General features: G+C 32.3%; 1 protein-coding gene across 1 annotated transcript in view; it reads right to left on the bottom strand.

Moving 5' to 3' along the window:
• LOC109079965 (cadherin-22-like) overlaps positions 1–14,992 on the bottom strand; it is a 182,028-nt gene that overhangs the window by 17,292 nt on the left and 149,744 nt on the right. The window contains exon 10 of the mRNA XM_042759078.1: positions 1,230–1,347. Within this exon, the coding sequence (XP_042615012.1) occupies positions 1,230–1,347 (118 nt within the window). The remainder of the gene's footprint in view (positions 1–1,229; positions 1,348–14,992) is intronic.

Here is a 14,992-nt window from a genome sequence, read left to right as displayed (position 1 = left end):
TCTTTGTAGAAACTCTCTCTGGTCGGATGATTTTTTGAAGTTCGTTCTTACTGCACGAACAGACCTGACGTGTTTATTTGGCCTGAAGATGGACAGATGCTTCAGGCGTGTCCGACACGAGAGGATTAAAGGAAAGACTTTTTGCTCGTATTGATTCTTTCTTTGCAGGAGACACAGATCTGAGCTGTGGTCATCATGCCACACGCGAGTCAAAGATGAAATATGTTTGCAAAAATCAAAACGCACAAATGCTGCTTTTACAGTCAAACAATTGCATTTTCTTCCCCTGATTTAGACAGTCGTTCCCTGCTGTGTGGCACCTGCTTTGCCTAAATGCAATTGTCAACACATACACTACTGGTCAAAAGTTTGGAATAATTAAGTTCCAAATAAGATATAAAAAAAAGAAAGAAAAAAAAAAAAAATTTTTTAAGAAGTCTCTTCTGCTCACCAAGGCTACATTTATTTGATCAAAAATACAGTCAAATTTGTGATATATTATTCTAATATAAATAAATGTGAATATATTGTAAAATGTCATTTATTTCTGTGATCAAAGCTGATTTTTCAGCATCATTACTTCATTACATCATTACATTATCATTACACAGTCTTCAGTGTCACATGATCCTTCAGAAATCATTCTAATATGCTGATTTGCTGCATATAGAAACATTTCTGATTATTATCAATGTTGAAAACATATTTTTGTGGAAACCATGAGATTTTTTTTTTTTTTTTAAATAAGAAAGTAATACTTTTATTCAGCGAGGATGCATTAAATTTATCAAAATTGACAATAAAGACATCTATAAAAAATAATATTTTAAATAAATGCTGTTCTTTTGTACTTTCTATTCATCAAAGAATCCTGAAAAAAAGTGTCCAAGAAATATTAAGCACCAAAAACTGTTTGATAATAATAAAAACCATTAATAATAACTGAGCACTAATGATAATTGATGATTGATTGAGGATAAATGATTTCTGAAAGATCATGTGACACTGAAGACTGGAGTAATGATGCTGAAAATTCAGCTTTACATCAAAGGAATAACTTGCAATTTACAATGTATTCAAATTGCAATAATATTTCACTATATTTCAAACTTTCACTTATAGATAAACATGCCAAAACTTATGATAAATATTCATGCATGTAAAAGAAAACTTCCCAGTGCATCCCAAATGTATGATTAAAAAGTATACTAAAATCTCCAGTCTCTCACCCTTGATGTCCCATAGTGTAAAATGCCGGTTGTTGGAGGCCTCGGGTGCCAGTGTGAAATAGAATCGATGTCCAGACTGCGGTTCGTCTCTGTCCACCACACTGATGGTGTGAATGAGCTGGAGAAGAGATAGAAAGACAGAACATGTTTAGAGATGTTAATAAATAATTGGAGAGAATGCTGGTGCTTTACTAAGTGATCAAACAGAAAACAGCTAAAAAAAAATCATACTAAAGGAACTTCAGCCAGACTCCATGACTTCTCGTATTTACTAGTTGACTATTCATCCAGAAAAGAAGCCGACAAGTCAATATTTACCTCATGTAAATGACTCACTTCTGGCAAGTCGAACAGTGTGTGAGTCTAGGGTACGGCCACTGCTGAGATGATGAGGCTGACAAACCAGAGCGTGCATATCTGCATTTCCAGGTTCATGCAGCTGCTGTTGTCACAAACACAAGTCATGTTCTCCTCGCTCGAGTTCCTGTCAGCCTCTGGCCAACATTTGATAAGCTTGACGGCGCTTTGCAATAAATCTGGCTTCTATGTGACTCTAAATGCAATCAGATCATTTCAGATGTCTGCAACTCCATTTATAACATTCTGTGTGAATACAAAACACTCTGAGCTCACAGGACTTTCACTTTTGGGTAATTTGAATGGTTCCAAATCTATTTGAGAGTTACTGGTTACTGTACAAAGCTGCTGTGCAAAATGTTACATAGATGCATAAAAAAAAAAAAAAAAAAAAATGGCAGACCTAAAGGACCAGTCAACCTGCTGCATAACATTTTTTGCACAACAGCTTTGTTAAATATAGCTAGAATAATATGAATAAATTAATAAATAAATTTGAAGAGCTGAAGAGTAAATGAGGAGTTACTTATATATATGGGTGATTTTAACTAAAATGAAAACGTTTTCATTAAGTAAAATAAGCATTAACTGAAAAATTAAATAAAATATAAAAACTTACATTTTATTAAATTTATTAAAGCTAGTTGCCAAGGCATTATTTCTAACTTTTGTTTATAATATGTAAAATAACCAAAAAAATTATAAACTAAAACTAACAACCACAACGTAATAAAACACACACACACACACACACACACACACACACACACACACACACACACACACACACACACACACACACACACACAATAAATAAATAAATAAATAAAATAATATAATTTACTTAGCTAAAATTAAATAGAAAACAAAAAAATATATACAAAAATTAATATAAAATATTAAAAAACTATAATTTTCTTGATTCATATTATTGATTAATATTAATTTCTGCACATACTAATGCCTTTTTTAACAGCAAAGTTATGTGTTAACATTAGCTGATGCAATATGCACTGTGCATTATTACTGTTGTTTATGATAGCTAATGCATTTCACCATTGCGTTTAATGGCTTCACATGCTGCATAACATTTTGCACAGCTTTGTGCAGGTTAAATATTAGAAATTATGCAAATGTGAATTTACTGTGTATTCAGAAGATGTTGCATTCAGAACGCACTCTATAAATGACTGTGCAGGAGCTGCACACCTCCTTTCTTCCAAAAAAGCACATTTTGTCATATTATGCTAAAACTACACTGAGCTGTCTCGGCCTGCTAGGCTTTCGAATTACAGTTTCTGTGATAAATCAGAAGTTGTTGTGGCAGTGAGAGTGGGTGTACTTGTGAGCGGCATCGGGCCCAGTTACTACATTAGCTGGATTGTGAGACAACAGATGGGAGCGTTTAGGAGGGCGGGAGGAAGAGAGGAGCGGTGGAGAGGGAGTGGGCAGCACTTCAGACAATCCCGTGAAAAATTCCCATATTCTCTCATTGCTCATTTCTCATTACACGGTCATCAAAAGGCTCGCACCGCGTTTATGTCATTTTTAGGGAGGTGATAGAATATCCAAGTGCAATTAGAGGAGACGGGGGAAAAAAACCCTAAATTAAAATTATTTTTGCAAAGTCTTTCCAGCTACCTAAAGTCAGTGAGGAACACTCACGCTTGCTCGGATTGGAAAATGAAAAGGAAAGACACGCACACACCGGGAAAGTGAAAGCAAGGACAAATGCTTGCAAGGCACAGCCGTATACTCAAAGGAGACCCTTCGCTAACACTGATGTTTCCCCTTCAAAATGATTAAAGCTGCAGTTTCCAAGAGAGGCAAAGTGCTTGTGTTTAAGCCTAAGTCCTCCAGGACGCGCTCACTTTGACGGGCTCCGCTTTGAAAGAAATATTCCGCACAAAAATGAGCATTCTGTTCACATCCTGTCGTTTCAAACCTGCATGCAGTTATTTTTTTGTGCAACACTTTTTCATGCATGGGTGTCGAGCTCTACAAAGACAAATAAATAAATAAATAAATAAGTAAATAAATACATACAATTAAAAGTAGTCCAGATGACTTGTGCACTATATTCCATGTCTTCTGAAGTGATTTGACAGATTGACAGCAATGTGAAATAGTGCATTATTATTATTATTATTATTATTATTATTATTATTATTATTATTTGTTTTTATATCACTTCACTGTGTTTATCTTTTATTGAGATTTATGTCTTAATATTATTTCTTTTTTATTTCACATTTCCAATCCAAAAGAGCTGCTAAACTGTTTTTTCATTGTTTTTGAAAAAATATTAATATTAATTTCTGCATATACTAATTCCTAATTCCAGTAAATGTTACAGTATGTATGTTAACATGAGTTGATGTAATATAGAAAAACAATGCTTATTAATAAAATAACAACACTAAAAAAAAATCTGCTGTTAGCCAATGCATTTTACCATTGCAGTGTTTTCACTGTTATTGTAAGGTGTTGCTGATTATAAAATAACCAATTCTTAATTTGTCCTTCGATGAAATTTAGGGACCGTGGTCTATAAAAAACAAAAATGAAAAAAAAAAAAAAAACAAAAAAAAAAAAAAATCCATTAAAATAGTGCATAATTTATTTTATTTTATTTTATTTTAGTTTAGTTTAGTTTAGTTTAGTTTACTGATGTTTTACCTGTATTTTAATTTAGCAATTTTGCACTTCATTGCATAGTGTTTTAGGGTTAATGGAAATATCCATAAAATTATGCCCTGATAATGACAATAATGCCCTGGATAATGTCCTGGCAGAAAATTACCAGAAGATTTTTCCTTTTTTTTTTTTTTAATCTGCAAAAAGTGACCAGTTACATTTTCTTAAAAACACACACAAAAAAATCCTCAAGAGAAAAAAACACAACACGATGCATAAAAGCACCTGCAAAAAAATCAATACAGAAAATTCCTTAATACTAACACAGTATATTGGGCCATAGATTTACAGAGTTTTCTCAGAGTGTAAATTAGCACTGACCAGTTTAGACTTTCATGCAAACTTAATTTATTTTTTTCTAAATGGTTAACCAGGTAAAAAACAAGGCCCAGGACTCCAGAAATTACAAATGTTCTTGATTCTGGAGTAAAACTGCAGGTGTTGAATCCCTAAGACATATTTCTCATACGCTGAGCAGTACTTGCAGATGATAATGTTTCTGGTTGATTACATCCACAGCAGCATTAAACTAAACACTAACTTGTGCTTCCCATCGGCCTCATTATTCTCAGCGCTCCACTTCTGTCTGCGGCTGATAATGCGACGCCGGATGCGTTTAAGAGCCTTTAATAAACACGCACAAACTCTTGTGACATCCTTCACATTGTCTGGGGTCCAGAAAAACAGTGTTACACAAGCACAAATTCTCCAGCCGCATGACAGAGGATGGAGGCAACGGGACACATGTTATATTTTTAAGATGTTTGTTTATTGGTCTCCTCTCAGCTTGAAAGGGAAGTTTTGTGGGACTCCTGCTGAGCGCCTGCTTTCAGACATCCTTCTTCACTGCATCGCTTTAGTGCTCGCCGATAAAATGCTGCCCGCTACTTTGTAAAGAACTGGGAAGTAGAATTGAATGATTTTATTTTAAAAATGCTGGAGTCACGTTATTTTCATGATGTTTGGACATGCTTGAACTACATTCCATCAATTATTCAAATTTTAATTTATTATTTAAAATTTAATTAATTTTTTTTTTTTTTGACTAGTCAGATATATCATCAAAAAAACAAACAATAACAACACCAAAAAAGATATAAAAAAAACAAAAAAAATTAATAAATGTTGGTAACACTTTAGAATAAGGATACATTAATTAATGTTAGTTAATGTATTAATTAACATGAACAAATAATGTACAATACATGTATTACTGTATTTATTAATCTTTGTTAATGTTAGTTAATGAAAATACAGTTATTCATTGTCAGTTCATGCTAATACACAGTGCATTAACTAATGTTAACAAGCTTAACTTTTGAATAATGCATTAGTAAATGTTGAAATTAACATTAACTAAGATTAATAAATGCTGTAGAAATATTGTTCTTGCTTAGTTCATATTAACTAAAGTAGTTAAATAACATTAACTAATGGAACCTTATTCTAAAGTGTTACCTAAAAAGTTTTACATGCTGAACTTGCAGTATCTCAAATTACAGAGTAGATCAGATTTCTATGCATTTATAATAAGTGTAATAAATAAATAAATAAATATAAATAAAATAAACAGAGCCATAAACACAAAAAAAATACAAAAGCACATACAACTTTAGTAACATTAAAATAAAAAGAAAATCTAATTCAAAATATTAATAAATACTATAATACTTATGTTAAACTAAACTATTGAAAATATTTTTGTTTTTTAAAATAAAGCTAAAATAAAATATATTACACAAAATAATAAAATGAGAATAATGACAAAAGCACATAAAAATGTACTTAAATGAAAGTGAAAAGTGAAAGTGAATATGAAAGTGAAAATATAAAAATAAAAGTGAATATATTGTACTGTATTTATTATATTTTTATAGTAATACTATTTTGATATTATAATAATATATATTATAAATTAATATTAAAATATAGTTAATATTAATATCAAAATATTCATAAATATGATCATATATTATAAGCAATACTAATAATTATGACCACCTTTGCATGACCAAATATTAATGGAACATGAACGATCTGATTGATTAAAACACTTCAGTTGTAACTAACCCTCAGATTCACAAATGGATTTCATACTTAAGACGTAATGTTATGAATGGTGTAATGAATTATAAAAACAAACATGCGCTGATGAATTGTTCACAATCAGAAACATGTATTAAGAACTATTTAAACAGGGTCAGTTTCTTCATGTTGACTTTAAGGAACCAGAGCTGTTAATTGGAACGATTCTCGTCCTTTCTATATTGTGACCCTCATTTGTTTAATGAGCTGTTGTTTGGATGGTAAAAAGAATGAAAAAGTAAACAAGGTTAAATGAGAACATAAATTATATAAAAAAGAATATATGAACGCTGCTTTCTTAACAAACGTTAATTGTGATGCCAAGGACAGAAACAACAAAAGGCCATCTGATATTTCCCATTTCAAGAGTGAATATAATGCCTGAGGGGCTTCTGGAAGGAAAAGGATTGGGATGGAAAAACACAGATAGAGAAACAAGGACTTCTGAGAAAGAAAGACGGAGAAAAATAATGTGAGGTAGAGAAAGATTGTGAGGGAGAAGCAGTGTGTGGGAGTTTATTGAGTGGCAAACACAGCTCCCTCAAGCAAAATCATCTAATTAGATTTCCATCCAACAGCCCCCTCATGACCCTTTAAGCTGCGCGAGGCTCGGAAAGCGAGATGCCAAGAGTCTCCCAAAAGCCTTGCACGTTCTCCAGAGTCTTCCAGGACAAAAGGTCTTCTCCGAAAAGTCTTCCTCCTGCACACAGCGGAGGAGGAGGAGGATACTGGCCTCTGAGATGGATGGAGAAGTTCAAGGAAAAGAGTTTTCATTCTATCAGTTTGCATTTGCATGAACACTTTCTACCAGCCATGAGGAGAGGAACTAACAGTAATTAGTAAGAGGAGGTGATAATTACACTGGGCATTGAAAACCTGGATATATCCAGGAAAAGGAAAAGGAAAAATAAATAATAAACTATTATTAAACTTAAATATTAAATAAAATATAAAACTGATGAACAGTTAAATTGTAAATAAATAACTCTCTAGTTATGCTCAGATTCAAAATATTTCATTGACTAGAAAAGGCTCTTTGTGACAGTAATCATTGGAAAATAATTTAATCACAGATGATTGCATGGACAATCACTGATCAAAAAGTGTGAACCCTGTTAAACACATGTAGCTTGTGTTTCTCTCTGTCAAGTAGCATTGGGAAATGTGATTGATTTTAGAGAATCGGTTCATTCAGATGAACTCAAGTCAAGTCATTGTGCAGATATCCTAGAAATGACTAATACTAAGAAATCAATGATCAATTAAGTAATTCATTAACACATGCAAACTGCAATAACATAAACATGCATTCAAAATGTGATAATACGCATTTAAAATGATTTATTCTTTGTAAAATAATACTTAAAAATCCTTGTACAGTAATCACAAATGAATGCATTAAAAATCAGGGAGTGTTGGGAAATCTGATTCATTTAGAGCAGTGGTTCCCAACCAACGTTCCTGGAGGCCCCCCAACACTGCACATTTTGCATCTCTCCTTTGTCTGATGAGCGGAATAAGACATAATTGACCCAAAAAAAGATGTAGTAGGATTAACCTCTAGAAAAAAAGACATGCATTTCATAAAATGAGTAAAAGTCTCTTTTATATTTAGTTATATACTTGGTACTAGTCCTGTTCACATACCGATGGTAACCATTTTACTGGTGTTAAAAAAAAATAAAGCAATTATATTCCCCGCTGCAGCTCTTTTAACATTTTGTTGTATTAATTTAAGATTTTATTGTTACATTTAACTACATGTTTAAAAATGAATTAAACAAATCATTTTTAGGAGGCAAGAGAGAACAAGCCTCAAAAAAAAAAAGTTAAAAATAGACATTGCATACCTTAACTGCTGTTTAGTTAATAATGGGCAAATCTCAGATGTGTATATCGATAAAACTTGATATTTTTCCTTCAAAAACACGACACAATCATGGAACACGAACGCGAGAATCTCAGCGGATTATTATAAGCCCTATGTGTATATCGATAAAACTTGATATTTCTCCAACCACTACATAATAATGGGCAAATCTCAGATGTGTATATCGATAAAACTTGATATTTTTCCTTCCACTTCAAGCACTACATGAATGCCAGAACAGGCTCACTGCTGTCAGGCTCCTCTCATTATTAAACTGACCAGTCAGAAAAGATATTCAAATGACACAGAGCCAATAACAAATGCAGCCAAAAAAATCAAAGGGAGAATAAATGAAGAACAACCCTCATTATCAGAGATGACCTTACAATTACTCTTCAGTTCACAACTCACATCGTCCTCCTCTAAAAATCCCACCACTGCAAATACAGCTATCCATTTGTCCATTTAAAACATGATTGACTTCTATTCTTACTTTTGAAATAATACCTTTAAAATGTATTCCTTATTTTATTTAAAAAATTTTCAAACTCCTAGTTCATAGCTTCAGCCTGAACTTTCTGCAAGATAATTCCTGATATTTTCCACAGAAGTAATAAAATATAAAATCATGTGTGCTTTGAATGAAATGAGGGAGGGTAAATGTTAATTTTTGGCTGAAATAACCCGTCTGTAGAAGTGAATTTAACACGGGTTCTGTGTAAGTGTCACCATGTGAGTGGGAGCCAATCCATCTACACGGCTGTCTGTGTGTGTGTGTGTGTGTGTGTGTGTGTGTGTGTGTGTGCATGGGAACGAGAGTGTACTTTTCCCCTCAAACATTAGTCATGTAGCTGGGACTGTCCCGCGGGAGCACCAGACCCTTGTGATCTGTCACGGAGAGCCACTCAGTGCCGTTTGATGTCTTGTGTGGAGCTGACAGGCCTCTCGTCCCCGGGCCGTTCTTAGTATTTGCCTTTCCACCCGGCTTTTCCCTGCACATGCGACTCTATATGATATCTGTCTCTCCTCATCCCATCAGCCCAAATACCACAGGGTTACGCGCTCACACCGCTTCACATGTCAATCTGAACAAGGGTCAGGCGTGTAGATAATGAACAAGATCATGAATGGGACACTCATGAATCAGAGACCTCTAAACTTGTAATGTCTCTTTGTTCAGTTCTGTCTTTTGTAAAGTCAACTAAGGTAACTGTGGGAAGATGCATTACTTTTTTTACTATGGTACTAAATAATTATTACAAGATCTTACAGAAAAAAAAGTACCATTATATTTTGCAGTACTTGAGGTATGACCATGGTACATGTCCAAAGAAACATGGTAATGCTGTAATGGTGATGGTAATGGTGCTATTTGTAAGTGAAGAGAAATAGCTTAAATAGCATTTATAGAAAAAGTACCATATAATTTTTTTAACCACATTTTTGGGGTTATTTATAAAAGAACCATAGTAGTATAATGGTGCATGTCCTAGAAAAAATATAATACAATGGTACTATTCGAAAGGGAAGATAAATAGTTCAAAATAACACTTACAGAAAAAAGTACCATTATTTTACCATATTTTGGGTAAGAAAACTATGGTAGCACCACTGTAAAACATGGTAAAAGCACTTTACCGTACTGTTACCATATTTTTATGGTATTAACAAGAAACCACTTTGGATAAAAGCGTCTGTTAAATGATTAATTGTAAATGTAAAACCATGGTAATAACAAGGTACATTACCTTAAAAAAACATGGTAATACAATGGTACTATTTGCAAGTGAAGAGAATTTCAAAAACAGCCCTTACAGAAAAAAGTACCATAGTGTACTATATTTTGGGGGTTCTTTTTACATGCTGCCATGGTAATACTATGGTATTTTAGATTTAGCACAATAGTAATATCATGCATTTTTGAACAATAACGTGACAGCACTACTATCGTGTGTTTTTTTAGCACTAGCTTTTTCTTCCCATGAAATCAAAACCGTGTGCCGTGGATCCAGCGGCCCGCCACATCTACCTGACACTTAAATCCACATGAGCCCATAAACACTTTCTCCTTCCATGTCTAACATCAGTATCACATCGCTGGAAGGGGAGTCGTGCCCCCTGAGCCAAAGCTGCTTATGAGCTACCGGCTAAGTCCTTTTTCATGTCTTTAGTCCTCTTTCTCTCCATCCGTCTGATTTATTCACCTTTTACACACAAACAAATATGCTGTGTTGTCATCCTTCAAATGGGATCAAACTCCATGCATTTAGCAGCTTAAGCTAATCTGATTTCACTGATTTGTTCTATCAGAAACACAAGCGGTGACACTAGCAAGCGCCGGAGCAGAGAAAGGCGACGCTAGCATGGCACACTAACGAAGCTTGATAACTGGGCTAGCAGTAAAGCACAACATTGTGTGAAATGTGAAAGCAAGCAAGTTTTTAATAATCGCACAACAGGCCATATAAAGTTGTCTGCAATCTGGTCTGCAAAATATACACTATTACAGAGGTCAGTTTTATGATGATTTTCTATAGGTAGCTCATTTTCGAGGCGTAATCTAATGTATGTTTAAGAGTAAAGCATATATTTTTATTTATAATTTTAAATCTATTTAACAGAGGCATTCAAGTAAGAAATAATACAGAAAATAAATAATACAATGTAAAAATAATGGATTTAGTGTGTTAAATACAAATAAATAAATTTTTATTAAAGCTAAAAGAATATTCATTCATGCATTTTATTTTTAAGCAATATTTATTTTATTTACAACAAAACAGTACATTAATATATATGATGTTGGCCTATTTCATTAATTTTGAAAAAAAAATTGTTTGTTTTATTTTTATGCATCAATGCAGAATCATTCACATCAATGCATCATAAAAATGATTATATTCAACAGCTCTGTTGGTCACTTTGGATAATAACATTGCTAAATAAATAAATGTAAGACCAGCTTAATATAAAGAAGCACCAAAAAACATTTCTAGTTGATCTGGAAAGTGCAAACAATGTGACTGTAGCGCTATCCAAACATTGCTCTGTTTGTTTGAGCAACACTGACTCAACCAGCCTGTTGAAAGCAAAAAGCATCATGATTTATTAAAGATTTAGTCAAAATGCAGCTTATATAAAGAACATAAACAGGTTCCCTCTTGTGCAGCCAAAAATGATGCACATAAAAACGTCTCCACGATCCGCCTGGTTCATCACGGCAGTGTTTACGTGGAGGCCGGGCTTTGTGCATCTCCCACAAAGCGCCAATCTTAGGTGAGAGATAAATGAGTGTAATTGCGTGTTCCTCCACAGGCTTAATTTCCAGCTCAATCACCAGAGTGATTAATCACAGAGCCGGAGCGTGTGTAAAGTTTTAACACACAAACCGTAGCATCTTCTGGCCTCCGCGGGCGTCTCTTGCTCACCTAAGCCAATTTAGTCGACACAACGCAATGGGGAACCCCGGGGTGACGGACTACAAATCACGTAAACATGCTACAGGTTACCGTAAAGCTATTGCATAGCTGAAGCTACAGCAGGGGGCTTCCAAAGACTCCTGCGTTTAATGAGAGAAATTTATTACGATAAGCGTCACCGGATTGCACTTCACCTCAGTATTTGGGGGATGCAGAAGGGTATCAAGGCCCTTCGGTTTGAAATTGTCTTGCTGAAAGATGAAACGTTTTCTGAGCTGTTACGCACTTTTTTACTGGACTCAAACGGCATTTTTTCAGCATATACTGATATTGTGTTGTTCTTTCAGGTAAACTTTTACTTCATTCTGGATGGATGAAAAGCAGCTCCACAGAGTGACGCTACATCACAGGACGTGGTGTGAATGCCACCCATATCCCTTTAGGTTTTTACTTCATTCTACTTTATAGCCCTTAAAAAGTCAACTCCAATTACTATTCCTCTTCAAAATAATCTTTCAGGTAAACTTTTACTTCATTCTACTTTATAGCCCTTAAAAAGTCATTGCCGGTGACTCTGCGGCTTCTAAGTTTACTCTAAGTTCTAGTGCTTTTCAAGAACATTTTTGAGCATTTCAATTTCCATATATTGTCAAAATGAAAACTGAAATCAACCAGCCTTTCTTTCTTAAAGAGATAATCCCAAAATTGAAACAAATGTTCTATCTAAAATAAATAAATAAATAGATAGATAAAAATAACCATAAAAAAACAACAACAACAACAACAAAAACATTTATTGATTGATTGATTGATTGATTGATTGATTGATTGATTGATTAATTGATTGATTGATTGGAAAGTCTCCCAAAAATAAAGTTTAAGTCATGTTTTACCTTCATGTCATTTTATTTCAAACCTGTTTGACTTCCTTTTATTCTGTGAAACACAAAAGAAAGACATTTTGATGGATGTTTCAATGTAAACAAAAAAAAAACAATTCAAAAAAAATCAAACCAAACAAAATAAAAAAATTCATACACAGAAATAAATTTAACACCAACAGCCAAATAAAATCAATAAAATAATTAATTAATTAATTATTATTATTATTATTATTATTATTTTACTATCCATGAAAAAAAAACACATACACATATATATATATATATATAAATCATTTATTTAAACTTAAAATTAACATAATTATTTTTATCTATTATATATTTATTCATTTATTTTAATTTTTAAGTATGATATGACATCCTTTTACACTGTGTAGTTTTACCTTCACATCTTTAAAAGGGTCTTTAGTCTTAATTTTTACTGCTGTTATTCATATTTATATGATTAAATGATTCTTTATCACTGGGGTTTAATCCAGAAAAAAATGGTAGTTAATTCAATGATTCACAGTGGACTTTAATTATTCACAATTATGTACTTACAAGAACAACTCTTGTTCATATGTGCATCACAGTTACTGTATGCATCATAATCTCTTTACTTATGATTAGTTTCTAACACAAAACATCTCATAGTTTAATTGAAATAATTAAAGTTGAGTTTAAAACAATCACTATAAAATGGTGATTCAAAAATTCAGCAAAAAGAGAAAACTAACAGCACACATGAGAATAACATCAAATATTTGTTGGTCTTCCAAACTTAATGGTTATTTAATGGTTAAATAACTTACGAAAGATAGCAACATTCATTCTTTTCTTTTTCCAAGGATGAAAACGGAAGATGGCAAAGGCTCAAGCACACAGAAATGTAGTCACAAAGGTTACTACTGTAGTTCTTTACAACAACAAAAATCTCTAAGAATCCTTAATCCAACAATAACAGTCTTCATTCAGCGCCTCTATTGTGGAGCGAAGCCCTCGAGAAGCAGCACGCAAAGACACACAGAAAGGAGGAGTGCACACAATTTTCCAAAAAGCAAACAAACCTTTTGTTGTTCTGTATGTTTCACGGCCACTCGAAAAGAAGAATGAAAATGTTCAGCGGATCAACAAATAAACAGAGCTTTAAAGACAAGAAACTACTTAAAAACTAATAATATTCCAATAAGACAGACAGAGAAGAATTGGGGTGATAAAGCACATCAACTATATATATATATTTATAGATTTATATATATATATATATATATATTTTTTTTTTATTTCCCCATTTATAGATTTCAGTCAAATACAGCTTCTTTGAGCTACATTTCCCCATTAATTAATTTGCATGTTTACTTTGTTTTCTACAGTATAATCTTTATCATGCATATACTAATTATCTCACATGGTGACTTATGCCACTGAAAAGCAAACGTTAAAGGCTGCATTTCATCATATCTTGAATAAAAAGCCATGGCACAGTCAAATGAAGTACCAGGTCAATGTCAAGTATCTGCATTAGCAGACATTATTCTACATGCTACATGCAATTTGTTTCAATGGAATAGCATTCTATAGATTTTCATGGTCAATAGCAATATGAAGTTAAAAACCTACTTGATGGTTTCTTTAGAGCAATATTTAGTGTACTGTACATCCTAAAAGCCACTGAAGCTATCTCAAACTATCTCTGTCTCAAAGCACCTAGTGCCCTAGAAATGCAGGATACCTTTCAGCTTTCTCTTGGTAGATCATTAATAGTCCTTTAATTTCATTTTACGGTATATATATATATATATATACCGTAAAATGAAATTAAAGGACTATTAATGATCTACCAGTAATAATAAGTAATCAGTAATAATAATAATAATAATAATTATTATTTTACGGTATATATATATATATATATATATATATATATATATATATATATATATATATATACCGTAAAATAATAATTATTATTATTATTATTACTGATTTTATATTACCAGTAATATTGTCAAAATTTGATAATATAAATTACCATTTGTTAACATTTAAAATCAACAAGAAGTGAATAAAATGAAATACTGAATAATAATTATTATTAGTAGTAATAGTATTATTACTACCAAATAGTATATTTAACAAAATATTGTCCCAGTATATATACTGTAAACAATTTAAAACAATAAAAATAATATGTTAAGATGAAATGTTAATTATGAATAATATATAAGAAGTTTATAAATATAAATAAACATCAATTTTATAAATATAAAAATAAAAAATATATAAATAATCTGAAATGTTGATTATAAATAATATTTATTTATCTATGTATTTATTAATACAATTATTTTATTTTATTTTATTATTATTATTATTTTATATCTATTACCGAATATTGGCAAGCTTTTCATGGAGAGATTTGTGTGCCATGCCAGTTTGCTAGTTAGCTCA

This window comes from Cyprinus carpio, chromosome A6 (assembly GCF_018340385.1).
Source record: "Cyprinus carpio isolate SPL01 chromosome A6, ASM1834038v1, whole genome shotgun sequence".
Lineage (NCBI taxonomy): Eukaryota > Metazoa > Chordata > Actinopteri > Cypriniformes > Cyprinidae > Cyprinus > Cyprinus carpio.
The sequence above is the reverse complement of the archived record's forward strand: the minus strand, read 5'-3'. Positions and strand labels throughout refer to the sequence as shown.